The following is a 23,024-nucleotide window of genomic DNA, read 5'->3' on the forward strand; positions in this document are numbered from 1 at the left end:
ACCATCGTGTCACTAGAATACAAGAAGTCCAATTATTCTGGACTTTCTGTAGAACTCAGAAGATTAGAGGAAAGGGAGGAAACATGTAAAATAGATGGTAAATCCACTGATGAAGAAGATGATATTGGATCCTGTCGTTCTCCATGTCAGGAAGATCCAGAAAAATAGTAAAGTTTTCTGTCTTTTAACCAAAGAGCAGAGCTTGGCTCTAATGTCCTGGTAGACCTGCAGGGCTACCAAAACAGGAAGGGCAGCCTTGCTCTGTGCCAGGAGGCATGACCTAAAGGCCAGCTGTGGTATAGAAGAAGAAGAGACTGGATTTATACCCTACACTTCTCTACCCAAAGGAGTCTCAGAAAGGTTAACAATCTCCTTTCCCTTCTCATCCCCACAACAGAAACCTTGTGAACTGGGTGGGGCTGAGAGCTTTCCCATAACTGCTCTTGAGCAGAACAGCTCTGAGAGAACTTGTGGATGACTTTAATCTTGAGAACCAGGTTTGATTCCCTACTCCTCCACATGCAGTGCTGTTCCTATTGGGCTGCAGCAGGGGGAAGGGGCTTTGTTCCATGAATGGTCCTCAACTCGTTGACATTTTCAGTCCTATACAAATCACTTAACCAGTTACCATAGTGCAACGGGGGTGGAGGGACTTAAGATGTTCCTGTAAACTATTCTTTCCTTCAGAATGAATGAAACTTTTTTCAAGACAAAGTTATACATTTTAAATAAGTAAAAAGATATATATGTAAGACAAAATGCAGCAATAAATAATACTAATTCTTTTGTACACATCGTAAAGGTTTTTAAACATAACTAATTTGGGCCACAATTACTCTATTAATATGTATAGTTATTTAAAACATTTTATGCTGTCTTTCCACCCAATCAGGGACTACTAGGTAGTATACATAATACACTACTGAACACTTCAGAGTTTTAAATATAAAATTTAACTTGATAATCAAATATGATAGTCCTACTGTAATTGAATGAGTATCATTCCGTCCATGTAATATACTTTGTGTTTTCTATTTTCTGCTTTTCCCCTTCCATTTTTCAGAAGACAAGAACTAAGGTTCTCATGTTATAGTTGCATAAGGTCTATCAGTTTATTGCTTTGGTATTGAGCATCTTTACGATTTTACTTCTAGAAAACTAAAGTACTTATACTTCCAAAGTTCAATAAAATACACCAAATACAATTTTGTAGAACAGTTAAATTATTAATTATGCATTGTATGTTGTCCCAACAGTAAAGTAAGTTTAGGTTAGATGAGAAAAAGTACAGCATATATTTCAATTTTCCATTCCTCCCCCACACCTAGTTAGCACTGATATATCTGGAGCAACTTGCTTCAGGCTGCCAATGGCAGTTACCTTTCACAACACACATACACTGTTGAAAATATTGGGGGAGGGGTTTAAGCAAACAAAGATGGAGTTATAAACGATCAGTTAAATCATATATAAGTCTAAATGTTGCAAAATTCAGTTTTGACATGATGGAACAAGAGATTACTTTTTTCAAAGAAATGAAGAACATGCTCCAATCTAAAGACTTACCTGACTCCACCAGTGGATTCATCAGATCCTTCTTCAACAACATGAATACTGTCTATAAAGCTTGGTATGTCAACAGCTTTTAATGATGAGGCAATACTTGTTTGACTCCTATCTTTCCCAGTGTTCATAGAGATATTGATGTCTTCATTAGAAATTTCACCATCATCCTGTTTTGTAGACTGTTTGTTTCCATCCAAGGGGGCATTCAAGAACAAGCTAGCACCTAAACAAGGAAGTTAAACAGAAGGTAATTTTATTTTGACTTCCAGCAGGTACTTAACCACCATGTGTGTTTATGCGCCCTTCCTTTGAAGCTGCCCACCATCTTCAAATACTGCAGCTAACCAATGGTACAGACTTCTGTAATCTGAAGCAAATCATTATTGTTATTTTTACAAATGAAAGTGTAATGAAAGCGACAATACTAAGGTGGCATTCTCTTGGACAGTTACAAAGCTTGATTTCACAATGCATTATGCACAGCTTTTCCCTTGCAACACCAACTTTAAGCCTTAGCTAGAGATACTGGAATGTAGAATAAACAAATGCAGAATAAATAACTTAAATAATGGTTTTCGACTACTGTGATTGTTATAGGTAAGAGCAGGTAAGAGCTGTTGCACAGGTGGGATATGTACAGACAATTCAGCTTTAAGAAGAAAGCCATTTTGTTTTTGAAAATCTATTCTTTGTTTTCCAATGAACAAAGCAACTCAGCACGCTAATTTCTCTACAGACTTGCAGCATTCAAATAATTAATATTCTGTCCTCTTCTGCAGAATTTCCAAAACAAAAATTTATCTTGAGACAGAGAACTACCAAAGAGTTTGAGGATGTTACTGGTGAATATAGACCAGGCACAGGAACTAAGACTGATAGCAAAGCTTTTAGCGGGCCATAGCCCAAATTGGAAACAGTATAGCAGACTGCATAAATAGCTAAACCAAAATGCCTGGCTCTATTGTCTGGTGTTTTTCCACTGCCAAGCTCTGTCAATCACAGAAGATGTACAATAAACCATTACCTGTGCTCACTGCAATACTGACACTTTTTTTCATGTGTAATCCTGGGGAAGACCGAGTTTCCATGGTAACAAATTCTAACTGCTTCTCAGACTGTATACTGTTGTTGGCTATAGTCTTAATGGAACAGGGCTGAAGAGTTTGTGCTTCTAAAAGCCGCTGGATCTGTAACCATGTAAGATCACTGTTAATTATACTGCAGAGATAATAAAAGTGAAAGAAGCAATTAGTGCAATAAATATCACCTGTCAACAATTTGTCTTATGTATGCAGGACTATTCTTTCCTTGAAATGTGCAAAAAAGGGGCTTCTTTTAAGTCCCCTTTAAGAATGTAATAAGGAAACTGCAGAACACTGAAACAGCACACAGATATTGCTATTACAGCTGTAAGTCTAATTAATTAAAATTTAGCAGGCTTTCATTCAGCACTGATGCTCATTTAAAGCAAGTTAAAGGCTCATTAAATTGACCAATAAACATACAAACTTTAGCAATTCAGAAAGCATAGCTATTTGCCACGTAAACATATTTGGAAAGATAGCATTAATTACTACATATTTCTACACTTTCTACTTGCTTTCAGACTAAACATTAGCAAAAATACATAGAATCACCAAACTCTGGTTCAAAAGCATCATACATTCAATAAAAAGGTTATATTTATTCTATTTAACCACACTATAAACTCTAAAATTATTTGTAAGAGATCAAATAGAAAACAAACCTGAGCTTGCAGGAGTTTGAGCTGCTGATCTTGTTCAGTAAGAATTCTGTAAACATCGGGAGATAATCCCATCATTCCATTATCTGAGCCTATGGATGGAGTTTGCATACAAGTGGAATACACTGCATGGTCTCCAGGAGGTGAAATCCTTCCTGTATCTCCATCAAGAGAACGATTTCCAGTTATTCCATAATGGCCAAGGTTTATAGGACTACTTGTGGCACATGTTGGATTGCAACTCCCATTTACACATTCTGCATTTTGATGGAACATCAGTTGTGTACTTTCCTGGGCAACACTTGTCTGGATTTCAGATGTCTGATTGCGGCCCAGTTTAGATATCCCTTGCAATATATTTGTTGGACTGTACTGCACATGGCTGCATAACTGACAGTTGCAAACGCAGGAAGAGCAGAAAGGTGGACCCTGAACTGGGATCTGAAAATCTACTGGCCTTAGGTTTGGGGGTGACCAAGCACAATTGCACCATAGCGGCTGGGTATGTATAGGAGACTGCTTAGAATTAAGTACCAAAGGTCCACTTAAAGAAAGTTCCTCCTTCCTTTGAAGAGCATCACATTTTGCATACAGTTTTTCAGAACCTATTCCAAGTTCATGTTCAGATGCAATGGGAGGTGATCCACTACAAGGTGTTGAAGGAGAAGAGGAAGGTGAAGAACCAACACTCTTCCTTGCTTGATATCCAGTTATACTACAGCTGGATTGCTGTTGTAATGGAGCTTGCACTCTATTGCAAGGTTTGAGCACTGGAATTCTCTGTTTTAATTGGCCTGGTAACTGCTTTGGAGAAGACTCTCTGGCATATGAGCTGATGATCTGCTTCCTGAAATCAGAGCTCTGAATTTGGTGGCATGAATGATGTAAAGGACATACTTTCTTAGCTGGTTGATATACATGTAGATTTGTTTTATCCACAGTTGAGTCATGTTTGGATGTTGGTACAGCTTTTGTGAAGTTGCCATCAAATACAATAGACAGTTCAGGAACTGAAGGCTGGATCTCTGTAACCTATAAACAAGGACACTTTACATCAAAAGCATTTTGATGTATTCACTTTTATCCCTCCCATTCTCCAAGAAGCTCAGTATACTACACATTATTTCCCTCGTTGTATCTTAACAACCACTTCAGGACGCAGGTCAGACAGAGTACTGGTCCAAGGTCATCCAGTGAGCTGGACGGCAAAGTGGGGATGTAAACCTCAAAATACTGCAGGAAACATTGCACTATGGTCTTTCTAAAGAAACCTCAACCAACATAGCTATTAACTACAACTAGAAATAGTTATTGATTTTATATTTAGTTTAGGTTTATGAGGAATGGGGTAAACCAGAATCAATCTCAGCATGGTTTCACTGAGCACTAGCTATTTAAAAAAGCTTTAAAAGAGGCATGACAGTACACAGCTCATCTGCTATTTCTGCTACCTCCTGTATTTAGCTATACATTTTAATAACAATCTGCTAAAATTAATAGTTGAGCTTTGGTCCAGCTGACTGAACTGTTCTACTTGTGTTTCCATGGCAGACTTTGCAGCCTTCTAAAACACTTGTTTTAAAAAGCTGAGCTTCAAAAATATGTTTGTAGTGAAAAAGGGTTAATATGACTGTGGTACAACCTAGTGGTAAAACTGTGAAATAACACTAGCCTTGTATCGGTGCTGAACATGGGCTTTTAAGATTTCTACTGGCCAAAAATATGGCAGCGCAAGACACATTTTATCTGAAAAACTGAAATAGGAGGCATAGAAGATAACCTGTTGACATGTTGGGTGAGGACGGGGAAATGGTCTTGGAGATGCATCATCTTCCACACCAGAGTCATGATCACTGACAGACAACTTGCTCGGTGAGGAACCCTGAGAAAGGCTAAAATACAATTTTTATTGCATGTAAATCTACAATTCATTAGGATGCACTTTCACAACTGCATTTAACAGGAAACTTGTGGATTTATTCAATTTGCTATATCTGTTCTGGTATTTCCTGCCACATTCAGAGGTAGACATTATTGGTTCTTACCTCATTATATGTTTTTTACTACAAACATGCACTTCTGCTATTCATGAGGGGCCTTTGACTTCCAGAAATATAATTTCAGGGGAAAGCTCCATAGGATACAAACCACGGCAACCATGCAAAATATTCAATTTAATAAACATTGTATTTTATAATGTATTTCCAACTTAATGAAACAAAGCTTCAATTGATGCTTTATAGTATGCACTATTTCTAAATAAGTTTTCCAGTGCATTTAGTTAAGGTACCTTAACTTCTCACCTTAAAAAAAGGTAAAGGTTGTCCCCTGTGCAAGCACCAGTTGTAGATTTAACTTTCCGAGAGCATATTACATATTGTTTCATTCTGCATATCAGAAGAAAAACTTGTTCTCCTATGTTATCTTTGTGAACTGATATGGTAAACATTATGATTCTGTTTATTTCTTTGGAAATGAATACATAAACGTAATTGTCCATACATTTAATGACATGGCCAGAGAGTTCCTGCCTTGATATTCTGAAGAAACTAAAAAGTTTTCATTTGCTTGCCTCCTATTATGTTTTACACCTACATTTAACACACTAGTAATATCACCCTCAGCAGAGTTACACCTGCTGAAGGGTGTGGCTGTACTTAGGATTGTACTGCAAGAACACTTTTTCCAGTATAGTAGCTACTAGCAATTCCTGCTGAAAGCATGTACTTATTGCAGAAGGTATAATATTTTCTGGAAGATACATGACAGGAGACAAAAGGGGTACACTGCATGCCCAAATGCATGAAAAATACTTACCACTTAATGGAAACATCCTTGGAAATTTTGCTAAAGAATTCCATTTCTGCATTTTTATTTTCAGAACTCAAATCAAATTGAACAGGACGCTTATCAGAAGGATCAGCATTCTGAAATGAAATGCAAGCATTCACTGAAGGTCAGTAATTAGCACACAGACCTAACCCTGATTCCTACCTCTAAATGCTAGTACGTGCTGCTCATGTATCAAACTGGAGATGCCCCCTCTTTAGATGGATTTCGAGGCTATTACAAAGACTGCTACCAAACAAGTAACTACTCAGAATACAAGAGCTTTAAAGTCTAGTAGATGCTGCAAACTGCCAGCACCGGTACTGTATATGATGCAGAAATATGCAATATAATCTCTGAATCTCTCAGATCTGGAAATCACTGAAATCTGCTTTTCCCCTTTTCAGCAGAGCCCTGAAAGAGGCTTTGAAATATAACCCTTTTCTAAAAGTCAACTTAGGTAGAATATGAATAACCTGTATGCTTACATAGTGTTAGTTTCTACAGGGTATGCCAGTGTTCTCTGTATTTATTTAATATTTTGTTTAACCAGATATGGAGTGATCAGATTTTTAAATAAAAGTTTTAATTAGTATATTGATGGTTTATTGGATGGGAAATACAGGGTTTCACTCTGAACCTGGAACAAACCTCAATGTCTTCCTTCCTTGCAAAGATTGAACATTGTAAGAGAGCATTCAGTCATTAATCACCACAATAATTTAGCAGTTAATGGACTAGTTTAATTCAGTTTTAATCTCCATGTGACTGTTTAAAGTAACACCCTCTTACGTATGGGTCCCATTGATTGCCACAATCTTAGATCTGTGTGTTTCAACTATATTAATGTTTTCTTCTGAAAGAATGCCATTAATCAACATGACTGCAACATTACAATCATATCCAACATAAGCTAGGGCAAAATAATCAAGCCACTTACTTTGAATAGATGCAATGTTTCCTTGCTTGTAAGTAACTGGAAACCTAATTCAGTAAGTCCACAAGGAAGACATTCATAAAATTCTGGATCTCTATGTATCACAGAATAAAGAACTATAAGAAAACTTCCTGATTCTGAAAGCACCCTAAATAGGAAAGACAACTCATTAAACAAATTATTTCTGAAAACAAAAGAAGTAAACAGACTAAAGCATACATTCAAAAGCAGCATAGTTCTATTTCATGATAAATAAAATAAATGAATTTTGGTCTATTCATAACATTCAAAAGCCCATCTTTCTCCCAGATAACTGGAACACCTGGGTGGGCAACAATAATAAAATTAGAACAAAATAGCATAATTCTAAAAACAGCCACAGTGTCATTTAACAAAATCAAATTAAAAAATCACTACCTTTCAAAAGTCTTCCAGAGCAATCATCTTGTAAAATAAAAGTCTTTTTAGAAGAGCCTTTGGCTCCTCAAGTTACTTGAAACTTCAAGAGTTTTTTTAACTTCCTTCAAAGGATTATTTCATAACATGAGAACTAGAGAAAAAGCCCATGAATGGGAAGCTGCAGAATATACTTGTAGGGGTTGAAACAATAGAAAAACACTGGTGTGCAGAGCAAAGCTGCCACACAGGCTCACACTAGGAGAGAAAGCCCTTCAAAGAAGTGGGCCACAGGTTGTAAAGGACTTTAAGGTAACCACCAGCATCTTGAGTCTGACTGAGAAACCAATAGGCAACCAGTGCAAGCATTCTAAAATGGGGGGTAATATAATCTATGCAGCCTTCTCCTGTTAACAGAGGCAGCCACACTGTGCAGCAATCACACTTATTTGTGAGTCTTCAAAAGGCAGCATCATGTATAACATGTTACAGCAGTCAAGCACTGAAGCTAATGTACCATGGAACAGCATGGCTAGATCAGCAGCCTCCAAAAGGCAGGACAGCTTACATACACGTGACATGGTAAAAGGCATTTTTGGCCACATTTCTTAAATAGAGCTGGGTCCAGCAGGACTTCATCATGTCCGCCAAAAGAAGGTGAAACTCATGTGGGATGTCGAACCCTTCAAAACAGAAGCCACACCTACTGACCAGCATTACACCAGTTTTGTCAGATTTAAATTTCAGTTTATTCTTAGCCACTTGCCCTCAGCAAGTAAAAAACAACTCCTTGAAACAATGCTTTGTTGCTGCTGGCACTGCTGGTAACAGCTTTCATATAAGTCACTAGTGCTCCAAAATTAATAAAATGGCCTTCAGATCAGGCACCAGGGGTTGCATAAAAGCTATCACATTTGTGCCTCTCCAGAACTGTACAAGTATACTCTTTAGCATACAGCATCAGCAGCAAGTGTACTCATGCAGATAGGAGTACTATAACTCCTTATAACTTATGGGTTTTTCTGTTTAGTTCACTTTATTATATTTTTGTATTTCTGTACTCTTGAAGGACTACTGCTATTGTTATGGCAAGGTATAATGCTGGTTAAAATAAATAAAAATGTTTTGAAAAACACACACCTGAGCTCATATTAAATTAATACATACACAAAATGGCTGCTAATTGAGTGTACTCTGTTCAATAGCAAGGATAGTTTCATATACACAACCCCACAGCATTTCATATTTAATTGTATATACAGGCTCTAGAGTGACCACTGATTACTAAGACACTTTTTAAAATAAATATTTACTCAAGATACTTTTAAAAATAAATATTTACCTTTCATGAATTGAGGGACTGTATAAATAGCGCAGGCTGTAGGCCCAGACTTGTGGACTGTAGATATGAGTGATCCCACTCAACCAACTAAAGACAGGAAAATAAGATTGAGGGAATTTAGAAGATATTTTCTCAAATAGAACTGATAGATGAAACACGAACATTTGCATCTTAATTCCTTGTGATGCTAACTTAAACCAAGAATATAAGAAAAATACTTACATGCCAATCAATGGCAATGTGTAAGCTTTGGGGTCAGATTCCAGAACAAGAAGTAATTTCCTGGTCTGGTCCATTGTAAGGTATCTGTAAGCAAGAATGTACATATTGTATGCTGACCTACAACAGTTGATTCTTAACCTACTAAGTGCTATAACAAGTTAAATACTTAAGGCAGTATTACAACTATCCCAAAGCCATTAATTAATAAAAAAAAATAAAAAAATGCCTCCAATTTCTCCTTTTATTAGCATCATGAAAAATACAGAAACAATTTCAAACCATGCGAGGATTAAACATCATTGCAGGATGAGTTACTGGAATGATAGTTAAATGGCTGGGGGAGGGGGGAAGTGCAATGATACCTTGGAAATACAGAAATAATGTTGGTTGGGAAGGCAGAGGTCATGAAAGACATTATGCTCCCCACTATTGATGGGGTCCAGTTAATCCTTGACTCAGTTAAGAGCCTTGGGTTTATACTGGATCCAACAATACTGTTAGGGAAAAAAATTAATTTAAGTTGCAAAAAAACACCTTCCTAGCCCAGAAGACAGCCCCCTACCTTGATAGGATCACTGGCAGCCTGGATCCACATCATGGTAACATTGTTTAGATTACTGTAGTGCACCTTAGATATATTTCCCCTCACAGTCATTCTGGAGACTTCAGTTGGTATAGAATATCACAGCTTGGTTATTATCAGGAGACGGACTATGCACGTTACTCTTATTCTAGTCACTCCATGGGCTGCCCACCAGTTACTGGGTTCGATTTAAAGTACTGGCAATCATATACAAAGCCCTCAATGGCTATGGTCTCCCATATCCCCAGAACTGCCTCTCCATCTTCATCCCTCATCTGAACAGATCTTTCTATGGGTTCCACCTTACAAATGGGCAAAATCAACTGCTGCCTAAGCATGTGCATTCTCCGTTGTGCCCCTGAGGTCAGGAAGGCTTCCATCCTCCTAACTTTCTGCAAGCTATGCAAAGCTGAATTATGCTAGAGAATAACAGGGCTACACTGTACAGGTAACAAGACTACACTGTAACAATATAGCCTGGAAACTGTGGACTATACCACTCCATGTAGTTTGTACTGCCTGTTGCTGTAATTTGTTTTTGTTTAACAGGTCATGTTAATACTTATTGTGTGCATTACCTCTGGTTGGCTTTCCAGAAGTCTATGTCAAATGCCTATAGCAGTCTTTTGGATGTTCCACTCTGCTAATTGTACTGATTTATTCTACGTAATCCACCTTGAGTCCCAGTGAGAAAAGTGGATTACAGATAACATGAATAAAATAAATATATAGTACTTCTAAGGTTAAAAACATTTTAACTGTGAACAGAAGTACATGAACTTTTAACATTTGACATCTCTCAGGAACACCTAAAGATTTTAGATAGCACTCCTCCTCACATGCACATAATTGAAAAAAATATTTCTGGTAATTAATTGAGAATGTTGCAATTCATTCATATAAAAATTGATGGAGATACCTACAAAGGCATTGGTTTTCGTATAAGTAATTCCATTAAAAGTTAAGAACTTCCAGTCTTTAATCATTTATGCAGAAAAATCAGGAAAGATTAACTTTTCATATAGTTATGACTTTAAAAAAAAACACAGAGCGAGAGAGACAAAGAATTTACTCAGTGTAATGGGGTTTCTTCCATTCTGGAAGTGTCCTTAGAATGCATACACTGATATATTGGACTAGATGACCCCAGAGGTCCCTTCCAACTCTATGATTCTATGATAGTCTCCTGCAGTGCAAATAAGCAGAAGCTAAGTAAAAGCAGCTGAATTTTCTAAATACAGTCCCTTAACTTACCCACATTTGCAGGTACCCTGAACTTGTGCAATGCTCATATGGCTGTTCAGATTTCTGGCAAGTGCGGTAGGAATTATTGGAACAGAATTTACAGGAGTATATTTTAAAGTATTAGCCAACGTAACAGCTGCCCAGTGAAAGTCAAAATTTAGATTGTCCATATGCTCTGCAGAAGATACATAAACTCTTAACATCAGCAATCTGGAAGGATCCAGAGAGTCATGGCCATTCAAATTCTGTTGAAGTATCTACAAATAAACATATAATTAAGATCAGTCACATCCACAACATTACTAGTATTTAGATTCGGGTGGTAGCTATGTTGGTCTGATGCAATACAACAAAGTATGAGTCAATTTTGGAAAGCTTCCATGTGCATGTACACTCATCAGATACCTACACTTCTGATAAAGTGTGCATGCACACAAAAGCTTATAACGAGAATTAAACTTTATTGATCTTAAAGGTGCCACTGGACTCAATGTTCAAGGCTTAGGTTAAACTGTTTCTAGGCAAGGCTTCTATACCTGGAAAATAAAGGAGCCTCAACTAAAAATAAAAGAAAGAACATTCAATAATCCAGAGACTGCAGTATCTGAAAGAAAAACCGAAAAAGACAGAGCTAATTTTTCTTTCTATATTTGTATGGAATATAAATGCTAGCATTACATACTGTTTCACAGTACTGCTTCGAGTTGACTGAAAATTGCAGCTGAATATTAACAATGCAAAAAATGTGATCATCAACTTTTACCTTAAAAGCCAAGCTGAAACTTTCAGAATTATGTACTATAATGTCACTTGGTGAAGATCCCCAAGTGTTTACAGTACATGGAATTAAAAAATCTCCAGGAAGAGGTGTAGTGGGTATTTTCTCCAAGCCACCAGTCACTTCACGACCTGGATCAAAACGGTCTATTGTTATAGAAACACCTTTGCAATCTGTACCAGGAAAAAAGCCAAAGACAATCCAAGTCAATATGGACTACATCCTACGATCATTCTGATTTTATAGAGACAAGTAAAAACAATAATTCAACAATTTGTCAGGCTTATGGTCCTAGGGTATGCTTTTTTCTTAAAGTCTGAAAGGTCATGTATTCATTCAAGCCATGCCCAGAATTATCAGATAGTTGTATCTTTGGGGATGCGCACAGCTCAATGGATGATGTGCTTGCTTCCATGAAACAGGTGCCTGGGGGCAATCTGTGAGCTCTTTCATTTCATCATAGAATCTCTGGTTGTAGGACAGAGAAAGACCAAAGGAGTTGTTTACTTAAATGGTTACTTAGAAGCCATCTGAACCTCATCTCAGATGCAGCTACTTACATGTGCAGTGGTTCTTTGCCAGCACTCAAGGAACTGAAGGCCTATGCTGCACTGATATGAAAGGGGAACAGCATAAACACAGCACCCAATCAGGATGGATAAAAATGATGCTCTTAAAATATTGCATGTTATACACAAAAGCACCATCACGTGATTTAAAAATGCAAAATAAATCAGAAAAGAATTCAAATGATTGTATCTATGCTTATCTCAAAATCATAACCAATCAAAATAAGTTAAAACAGTGATATTCACTCAGTGGTTCAGGAACCATTTGTGGCTCTTCTGAGCACTGTTCCTCAATGCGGTACTGGTCTCATATTTCAGAAACAAGGGCCATGGCCCTTGCCCAATGAGGAGGGTTGTGGGCAAGTGAAACAGCTGCTGCTAAAGAACAGGAAAGCTGCAAGGTGCCTTGAGGTACAGGCTTCATGCCAGGGATGGGAAGTAGATGAGATTCTTTTGGTTGAGGATATTTCTGAATGTGGCTTTCTGTGAACCTAGGATGAACACCACCGAGTTAAAGGCTGTTTTTCCAATATAAAAGAACCATAGGGAAAGACTTCAATGTAGAAATGTTATGACCCAATAAGTCAAGTACTGTATTCACTGCCATGCATATCTCATTGGGCCCTGAAGCCAGAAAGTCCCTCAAAATCATTACCATAAACCTGAATTTATCCAACAGGTTTACTGGTAGTTAAATGTACATAGAAAAACTGCCTTAGCCTTCAGTTTGATTAATCTCTCTGCATATGTATCAAATCAAAAACAAAAGTCTCTAAGGACCATCAGATCTGTATTATCAAGTCATTAAGACCACCCTGATTTAATGTCAATTAAAATGAACCAAATTATAATAGAAAAAGAAATCATGTTTTTCTTTTTAAAAAAAAGGCTAGAAAGAAGGAATCAGAGACCCTATCCGTCCCACGGCAAAAGGCCTGGGCTTGGCAAACAAAATATTAAGAATTAAAGTAAGCAAATGCAAGCAGCAAGAAGCAAGAAGCACAGTTACTGCCTAGATGCATGACTGAATTATATCTCAGCACCTACAAAGCAGGGACATAATTCAGTGCAGTACTATGGTTAGAGTGACAGAATCAGACCACCAAGAAGCTTGGTAGGTAACCTCTGGCCAGTTACCCTCTTGGTGTAGCCTACTTTACAAGGATGTTGTGATATAAAATGAAAGAAGCAAGAATCACATATAATAACTTGAACCAAGTCCAGTATACTCTAAAGGCCAATAAGATTTCCAGGACATGAGCTTCTAAATGTCAGCTCTCTTCCATCATATTCCAGGATCTGACAAAGGGAGCTTTAACTCTCAAAACCTTATACCCTGAAAATGTTGTGGTCTTTACGGTGCTACTGGACTCAAATCTTGCTCTTCTACTGCAGACTAACACAGCTATCTACCTGAAACTAAACATAATACTTGAGCTTCTTAACGATGTGGTAGATACAACATACAATATTTGAAATAGGGGGAAACTTTAAAAGGGTTGGCACTAAATTTTTAATTTCCCTGACCAACATTCAAATATAATCACAAGTTAAATAAATAAATAGGTTGTGTTGCATTAATGCAAGGCTTAATGAAATGTTCCACTCTACAACTACACAAGTTGACATATTTGTCAAAGTAAGAGATTTCATGTCAGCTTCTTTCAAAATTAACTGCAGCAACATGTTTTACAATTGCACCAAAAATTATACCAAGATACAAACTTCAATTCAAGTAAACTACGAATGCTTACACAAGTAGGAACTTTCCAAAGCTGGAAAATGAGATCAGCAGCAAGAAAGGAGGTAAAGTTTCTGCAATCTAGAGAAGCAGACAACTCTCATTTGCAATCTTTATGCATGGAATAAGTCAGGAAAGAGGGTGTGAAAGCTGGTACTCTGTAAACTCCAGAAGGACCAAGCAATCATATTCGCAAAATTTACTTTGCATGGTGCAGAGTAGAAAGTGCTATTTGTCTGTGAAATCCAACAGCGGCAACTTATTTGCAACTCTGAGCTGGATTTAGCAGGAGACAAAATGTCCATTCCATACACAGGAAAGGAAAGGTCCCCTGTGCAACCACCAGTCGTTTCTGACTCTGGGGTGACATTGCTTTCACAACCTTTTCATAGCAGACTTTTTACGGGATGGTTTGCCATTGATTTCCCCAGTCTTTTTACACTTTCCCCCCAGCATTTTACCGACCTCAGAAAGATGGAAGGCTGAGTCAACCTTGGGCCACCTACCTGAATCCAACTTCTGCCGGAATCGAACTCTGGCCTGAACTCTCTGCTCATGACCTCAGTACTGCAGTGTTGCTGCTTTACCACTCTGCGCCATGGGGCCTCTATTCCAGGGGTGGCTAACGGTAGCTCTCCAGATGTTTTTTACCTACAACTCCCATCAGCCCCAGCCACTGGCCATGCTGACTGGGGCTGATGGAAGTTGTAGGCAAAAAACATCTGGAGAGCTACCCTTGGCCACCCCTGCTCTATTCCATACACAAGCATGACCCAAAAGCATGCTTATCTTTATATGTAAGTTAAATGCAGTACTAGCAGGTAGGGATGAAAACAGTTAATGTTTAAAGTTTGTATATTGCTTAATGTTTAAACTAGCCTTGCAACTGCTACAGGCAGACCTTGGAAATCATGCAGGGACAGAGCTCAACAGGCTGGTTGCTGGGGGTGGAGCTGAGAAAAAGGTGGAGCTGGGAAAGGGCATCATTATGTTTTACTTTTATTCTGCTACTTCTCTATTTCAGTTGCCACAAGAACAGATCATGCTCTTGCAACAGCAGGTCAAAAATCCACTGCTTGAATATATTTTAATCATAATTTCCCTGACCAACTTCCATTTCCCTGACTTTCCAGAAAGTGGCAACCCTGTTTAATCTCTGTAGGCGGCTCATAATTCTAGAAACTTAATAGTAATAGCAAGTAGGAGACACTGTATGCTTCTGACAAGCAGAGGTGGGTAGACAAGGGATCCTGGGAAACTATAGCTAAGGTGACAGGAGGCCAAAGAGGCTTCTGCTGAATTTCATTCAATTCAACAACCAATTAAATCTTTTGCTACAGGCCTCTAGTTGCTCTAAACCTTGGAGAAATGGTTCGTTTCAGAGAATGCTCACATAAAGAACAGTTAAAGTCTAGTTCTCAGTGCTTATGCTGAAATGCTGTACTCTAAAGGCACCAGGTTTTATGGAAGCCCTGGAGTATGTCCCACTGTACCATCAGCATATGCTATAGGAGAGCTTCTAGATGCATAAGGACTAACAATAGAAAATATAGTTCAGTACTACTGAAGCACGTACATTAGATTCCAGATTCAACTACTTTCTCTGCCTGAGAGGATTTCAAATGGCAGGGCTAGAAAGACCCAACTAAGATTTTGAAAAGCTACTGCCAGACCAATACTGGACTATATCAGAACTACTGCCAGACCAATACTGGACCAGAGCAGAACTCTGCAACAGACAGCTTGTGCACTTTTTAAAAGAAAGCAGAAAAAGACTGCAAAAAGATCTGCTCTATACTTTTAAAAAAGAATTTTGAAAGATTTTCTGTTCTCTTTAGCCAATAAATTTATTTCTGGTACTGTTGCTAGCCCATATTGTGTTTCAAGGACAGAACAAAATTTCATAACATGCTGGGAGAAGTAGTTTATGAGATCTTTCATTACAAAAAGTAGCTTTGATGAAAGAAAAGGCAGTCATCTATGGGCTGTATCAGTCAGTGCTCTGCCAATATACAACGCATCTGTATGTTCACTTTCTTTTTGTACTACTAACAAGGCAATAATGTTATAAATACAAGACTGGGAGACTATTTTGCTTTATTTATTTAATTACTTTATAAACCAATCTCTAAGGGCTCAGGGCAGTGTACATAATTGTTAGAAGCATATAATAAGTTAGATACACAAGATACACAATCAGTTACAAATAAAATTGTTAAAACCACTTGAAAACAAAATGAAATACCTTCATCTACGGCAAGTGTTCCGACTAGAAAACAGGTGAAGAGTTTTTTTCTACTTTGCTTAGCATGACGATGAGCAAGTCGCACAGTTTTTTCAGTCACAAGTAACTTAGGGTTCCTGAAAAGAGCAAGAGGAAAAGAAGGGAAACTTTAAGAAAAAACAAGAAACAATTATCCTTTGATCACCTTCATGTACATATTTCTTAGCTCATAGCCTAATCATCACTGAAAATAAACTTGCCTGACTTCACTACACAGAAAGTGTCTGCATGAACAGTGAATGGCTGATGCCAGAAGGGTGGTTTAAGCTGCCCCAGGGACGGCAGGCAAGCAGATTAAAAAAGCGCATCCAAACATGCACATCTGCCTGCCGTCCCGCTCCAACCCTCAACCCATCCCTACCTGACCCGCAGACGGCTCAAAAAGGTACCACGTCCAAAGTGGTACCTAATCACTGCGGTACCTCTGCGGTGCCTCCCCATCTGTCTGGATGGCCAGGAAGCGCCCTGGGAGCCAGAGACAGGTGCATGAATAATCTGGAAGCTCCTCTAGGGCGCCCGCAGCCTACCCTTGTTCCACAGGTGGGCCCTGTGCCATCTGGATGCTCCAAGGCACTCCTTTTTCCTCTGGCTCACTTCTGGGTCGGAACAGTGCCACCCTGAGCCGGCAGTGTGGAACCAGCCAATGTTTTCCACATTACATTCACCTCAGCAGCCCTTCTTGAGCCTGGTTTATTCCTGTGATGACAGAAGCCATGCAGAGTGCATGGGAAGAATGCCAGAGAAAAACTTTAACCAACAGCATTGTCCTAAATTTTAGTCTCATACCTATGACAACTTAGGTGGGCAATAGTGCTTTCTCCAATAGGTGCTGGATTCCAGAGCGCACATTTTGATGGAGGAAAGCTGAAGGGTACCATTTTTCCTGAAACAATTCTGAAAGAAAAAAACAATCATATGTTTATTCATTTTATTTGTGAGATGAAGGTTACCAGTTTCCAAGATAAATCATACCATGTTTTCTCAAAGACGACCAGAATTTCCCCCCTGTAGGATAGAAAAGGCAGATTGTTATTTATTTCTGTATTATAGTTATATGTGCCCTTCACACTATTTTAAAAATCAACAAAACATACATTTTTCACTCTTTTAGGAACAGTCACCTCCAAAAAAAAAATCACAACTTTGAAACTAACAAATTTTTCTAAATTTGTACTGACAACAGCATTCATTATTTCTATTAATTTTATGAAACACTGAACATTTAAAAATGACAAGTTTTCCACGGAAGAATAAAGTCCTAGAAAATTCTTTCTCTACCTTTCTAGTAACCCTGAAAATAAACATTACAGAGCAACAAGATTTTTTCCCCAACAGTTATCTGTTGAAACTTTTCTTCTTATCTAATATGTTCTTAGGGCAATAATAATACTATTAAAGATGGTATTTCCAAGGATTCAGTAATGTGATGCAAAATTTAGCTGATGTGAAAAAACCAAGAAACAATAGTACCTTTTAAGCATGTCAGATCCACCAGTTGTTGATTTAAAAGGGCATCATAACAATGTCTACCACTAGCTCCAGGATCTTCTTTCAAAGTATCTTAATAAAAACAAAAGATATACATAAAATCCAACAAAAATTATACTGCAAATGATATATATAGTTTAAAATAAATGTATAAGCACTAACAAATATGTATAACCCTACTTCTTCAGGTGAACACAAGTTACCTTTCTCCAAATTCATGATTTCCACAATTCCAATTTCCTTATACTTGTAACTGAATAGATTTGTATTTCAAATATATGCATATTTTTGATAGAGGATTCACCACATTCTAATTTTATTATCAGGACAAAAGTGGTCTATTTTTCTAAGCACATCCAAAAACTTATCAACACATAATTCAAATCTGCAAATCCTCATTAAGTAAACTCGTACCACAGAGAAACAGAGCAAAGAAACTGATGTCATTGACTATACAATGTGAAAAATCTTAACTTAATTTACAGCAGAATGCAGCTCTGGCCCTGGCTTTCCTATACCCAAAATCAACACAGTAACGACTACTACATTTTGCATTAGAGAAAACTATAGGGATGTAAAATTACTTACTACCTGCTGAATATCTGCCTTAAATGCAGTTGTCATAGGAGATAAACCCTGATAGAAAGAAGGGAATACTTACATAGTTTAGCGAATGCGTATCTCTTTGAACTTTTTTAGTTGGGGTAAGGGAGAAATCTTCCTTCTTCTCTGCAATAAGAAGTCGCTAATATCGATTAAGAACCTATTAATGAGCGACAGAAGAGGACACCCGCGATAGTGTCCTGTCAGAGTGATACAAAGGAGCAAAGTTTAACCATATGGACAGAAACTCACGAGAGAAAAAACGCGGGTGGGGGGAAGCAGAAGCTCCCAAAATTTACCTCACTACTTCCCTTCAGAAGCCTATTTCCTTTAACCGGTCGAGACCGCGCAGGCTGTGCGCACTCATAACTGAATTCCTACCACTCCTTATATTGGCGGCTGCAATGGCGGTACCATCGACCAATAAAGACTCTACCCGACCACTGGCCTGCCGGCCAGCCAACCACAAGCACAATACTGTCTTCCGCCTATCGTCATCTCTCAATGCCTTACATCAAGCCAATCACTACGGCCCTACACGACCAGAGGTCTTCCCTTAACCAATCATCTTTCCTGTGAAATAATAGGCCCTGAGCGCGAAGCTGTTGTGGGAGGGATATTTGAAAACATGGATTATTTTAAACGGTCATAGGACAAAATTTATTGCGCAAACGCCAAGGGGATGGAGCGAGAACTCTGTGTTGCCACAGTAACGATTATGTTGCGGCTGTAACTATGAATACCCAAGCTAGTACAGACATGGTTAGTATCGTGCTGCTAAAGGTCGATTCAAATTTGTATTACAGTCCCATCCATACTCTAGAGTTCCCCCAAATTTTATGGGACGCTCCCAATAAGAGTGTCCTATGGACCTAATTCTGCAAAAGGTCACACTAATCTAACTAGCCATACACCACATTCCAATGCAGAATCACAAGGGTTACATTTCAAATTAACAATCCATGTGCATTCTTCATTTATGGCAGGGGTGGGGAACCTTTTTTCTGCCAAGGGCCATTTGGATATTTATAACATCATTCAGGGGTCATACAAAACTAGCAACTTAAAAAACAGTGCTTTGCTGAGGGAGAACGATTCAGGCCAGCAAAATAAATGCAAGTAATTGTTTTTCTATTTGAAGTCATGTGGGAAGAGCCTGATCTGGCACACACACACTGCTGCCCTAGGCAAATGCATAGGTCCAGGGGGTTTTTTTGTAGAAAAAGCCCAGCAGGAACTCAGAAGCATATTAGACCACATCCCCTAATATTAGCATATTAGGCCACACCATCTGGGATAATCAAGTGCAAACTGAACTGGTAGTAGTTGGCTCCCACCCCCCATTCCTGCCACCTAGGGTTGCCAATCCCCAGGTGGGGGCAGGCGATCCCCCGGTTTGGAGGCCCTCCCCCTGCTTCAGGGTCATCAGAAAGCAGGGGGAGGGGAGGGAAATATCTGCTGGGAACTCTATTATTCCCTATGGAGATTTATTCCCATAGAAAATAATGGAGAATTGATCCGCGGGTATCTGGGGCTCTGGGAAGGCTGTTTTTTGAGGTAGAGGTGCCAAAGTTTCAGTATAGCATCTAGTGCCTCTCCCCAAAATACCCCCCAAGTTTCAAAAGATTGGACCAGGGGGTCCAATTCTATGAGCCCCAAAAGAAGGTGCCCGTATCCTTCATTATTTCCTATGGAAGGAAGGCATTGAAAAGGTGTGCCGTCCCTTGAAATGTGATGGCCAGAACTCCCTTTGATCTTGGCTCCACCCCCAAAGTCCCCAGATATTTCTTAAATTGAACTTGGCAACCCTACTGCCACCCCTCCCTCCATGTGGAAACTGCAGCTGCTCCCAGCAGACCTTTAAAGGCACCCACATACCCCAGCAGCAGTCCTTCATAATGCCCACCACACAGGCTCCACAGAGAGAGAGAGAGAGAGAGACAGAGAGGAAGGAAGGGGGGGGGGAAAGGGAAATAAAGAAATGGGGGAAGAAAGAGTAATAAAGGTAAACAAAGGGGGGGGAAGAAATGGAAAGAAAGAAAAATAAAGAAATGAGGGAAGAAATGGAAAGAAAAGAGAAATAAAGGGGAGAAGAAAGGCAAATAAAGAAATGGAAATAAAGAAAGAGGAATAAAGGGAAATAAAGAAATGGAAAGAAAGGGAAATAAAGAAATTAGGGGGAAACTTACCTGAACTGTAACTGTAACTTTTCCAGGCCCAGCAACAATTCTGGCCGGCCAGCCAGGCCCCAGGGAGGCTGCCACATAGTACATCTGGGCCCTGTAATCCCTGCCGGGCCCCAGGGAGGCTGCTGCACAGTGTGGCTGGGCCCCATGATCCTTGCTGGCTGGCCAGACCCCAGGGAGGCTGCCACGTGGCTCAGTTAGGCCCAGCAATCCCTGAGGGCCACATTAAGTGATCTCGAGGGCCGTAAACAGCCCTCGGAATGGAGGTTCCCTACCCCTGATTTATGGTGTAGCTCTGATGCTTGTTGGAGATGGTAAAATACAAATGCCTTTAGAAAACATCATGTACAAATATGACAAAAAGGACGGAGCTGCTGTAGCTCAACAGTAGAGCCTCATTTTTGTATGCAGATGATTCCAGGTATGTAGATGCTCCAGCATCTCCAGCTAACAACATCAAATACTAGGAGCTCATTTTGGGAAGGGCAGGATATAAATTTAAATAATACATAACAACAATAATAGGTTATGTGAAACAACTTGAGAGTCTGGATGGAATACTACTGCCAGTCTGAGTAGACAACACTGATCTTGTTGATTGGAATGACGCAGTATAAGGCAGCTTTGTGTGTTTCTGGAAAGATAGCAAAGCCCAGAGTGAGAGGCTGACAGTCTGATGCTCACTCCAGTAGGCTTCTGGCTGTTCTAGGCCATGGAATGCAAGCAACATTGCTTGATATTCCTATGTGAAGTTTAAATGTACTGTTTGCCATCGCTAATTATATAAAGAGAGAATATGAGATCTGCCACCTGGGAATACACTCATGCATCCGATTAAGTCCACAAAGCGCCCCAGAAGACACATTTTCATTTTTGTTTCTATGTGGATAGATCACTAGCCAACATTTAGGAATCCATATAAGAGAGATTATAGTGGCTGTCCCTTTCACTCTTTAATTTATTTATGCTATTTATCATCCACTTTTCTCACTGGGACACAGAGTAAAGCAATACTATAAACAAGATGGGACATTATATAAATAATTAAGTAGGATTTGGGTTGTAGAAGAAACCTTAAGTTTAACAATGCCAAACAGTTACTCCAGTATAAACTCATTGAAATTAATGCATTTAGACTGGCGTAATTTCTTTAGGATTGCACTGTAAAAACCAGAACTGAAGCAAAGCGTAACGGTTAACATGATGCATCAAATGATGCAAAAGTTTTCAATAGGATCCAATTCACAGTAAAGATTACAGTCCCCAATAATTCATCCAAGTAACTTTGTGAAACTTTTTGTACAGTGCTACCCTATTGCCTATGTAGAAAGGCTCTCTTGAATAGTTCAGTTTTGCATAGTTTGTGGAAAGTCAGGATAGTGGGAACCTTCCTGACCTTTGCAGGCAAACAATTCCAAAAGGTAGAGAAGGCACTTGTAGAAAATCAAAATTGTTGATTTTGCCTGTTTGCAGGCTGGCATCTGAAGAAGGCCGTTCGGATAAGCAAAGCTGTTATGGCAAAGCATGGGGGAGAGATGGTCTTGCAGTAGGCTTCCCAAATCCCCTGCCTGGGCGGGGGATCCCCGATTTGGCACCTCCTTCCCCCGCTCGGCAAAAATCCAGAAAGCGGGGGGAATGGCGGCCCTTCCCACGCAGCCTAGATCCCAGCAGCTTCTCCTCTCCCCTTCCCACTGATCCCTGATGCTTCTCCTCCTCCCTTCCCTTCTCACCTCGGATCGCAACAGCTTCTCCTTGCCCCTCCCCTTCCCACCCAGCTCCATTGCAGCAGCCAGAGCTTTCCCAGGCTGCTTCCTGCCCCGCCCCAAAGGACCATGTGCCTTTGCACCTCCAGAGGTGGTGAAAGGCTTCAACTTTCTGTGTCTGTGTTGCTGTGAAGAAGCTGGCTGATGAGTAGAGAGGCCAATCCCCTACATCAGATTTGCGAGAAGGGGGTGTGTGTGGAGGAGAGGGAAACGTCTTCATTATTCCCTATGTGGAATATTTCTCATAGGGTATAATGGGGAATTGATCTGGAGGTTTCGGGAGCTCTGGGGGAGCTATTTTTTGAGGTAGAGGCACCAAATTTTCAGTATAGTATCTAGTGCATCTCCCCAAAATACCCTCCAAGTTTCAAAACGATTGGACCAGGGGGTCCAGTTCTATGAGCCCCAAAAGAAGGTGCTCCTATCCTTCATTATTTCCTATGGAAGAAAGACATTTTAAAAGGTGTGCTGTCCCTTTAAATGTGATGACCAAAACTCCCTTGGAGTTCAATTATGCTTGTCACACCCTTGTTCCTGGCTCCGCCCCCAATGTCTCCTGGCTCCACCCCCAAAATCCCCAGATATTTCTTGAATTGGACTTGGCAACCCTATCTTGCAGACATGAGGTTCAAAGCCATGAAGGGCTTTGTATGTAATAGCCGGTAGTTTAAATCAAGCTTGGTAACTAATGGATAGCCAGGAGTAATATGCATGCTCCATCTAGCTCCTGATAATAGCCAAGCTGTGC

At 39.4% G+C, this 23,024-nt stretch overlaps 1 protein-coding gene across 2 annotated transcripts in view; it reads right to left on the bottom strand.

Moving 5' to 3' along the window:
• The window catches only part of STIL (STIL centriolar assembly protein), a 32,888-nt gene extending 14,090 nt beyond the window's left edge, over positions 1-18,798 (bottom strand). For both annotated transcript variants that reach the window (XM_060231784.1, XM_060231783.1), the window contains exons 1-15: positions 18,627-18,798; positions 18,386-18,527; positions 17,707-17,796; positions 17,023-17,130; positions 16,198-16,313; positions 11,628-11,815; positions 10,874-11,121; positions 9,037-9,120; positions 8,815-8,901; positions 7,080-7,224; positions 6,128-6,237; positions 5,091-5,202; positions 3,314-4,342; positions 2,591-2,753; positions 1,567-1,789 (exon numbers count right to left, since the gene is read on the bottom strand). In XM_060231784.1, the coding sequence (XP_060087767.1) occupies positions 1,567-1,789; positions 2,591-2,753; positions 3,314-4,342; positions 5,091-5,202; positions 6,128-6,237; positions 7,080-7,224; positions 8,815-8,901; positions 9,037-9,120; positions 10,874-11,121; positions 11,628-11,815; positions 16,198-16,313; positions 17,023-17,130; positions 17,707-17,717 (2,624 nt within the window). In that variant the 5' untranslated portion in view covers positions 17,718-17,796; positions 18,386-18,527; positions 18,627-18,798. The remainder of the gene's footprint in view (positions 1-1,566; positions 1,790-2,590; positions 2,754-3,313; positions 4,343-5,090; positions 5,203-6,127; positions 6,238-7,079; positions 7,225-8,814; positions 8,902-9,036; positions 9,121-10,873; positions 11,122-11,627; positions 11,816-16,197; positions 16,314-17,022; positions 17,131-17,706; positions 17,797-18,385; positions 18,528-18,626) is intronic.
• Between the last annotated feature and the right edge of the window lie 4,226 nt (positions 18,799-23,024).

The sequence above is a fragment of the Heteronotia binoei genome, chromosome 2, assembly GCF_032191835.1.
Source record: "Heteronotia binoei isolate CCM8104 ecotype False Entrance Well chromosome 2, APGP_CSIRO_Hbin_v1, whole genome shotgun sequence".
Lineage (NCBI taxonomy): Eukaryota > Metazoa > Chordata > Lepidosauria > Squamata > Gekkonidae > Heteronotia > Heteronotia binoei.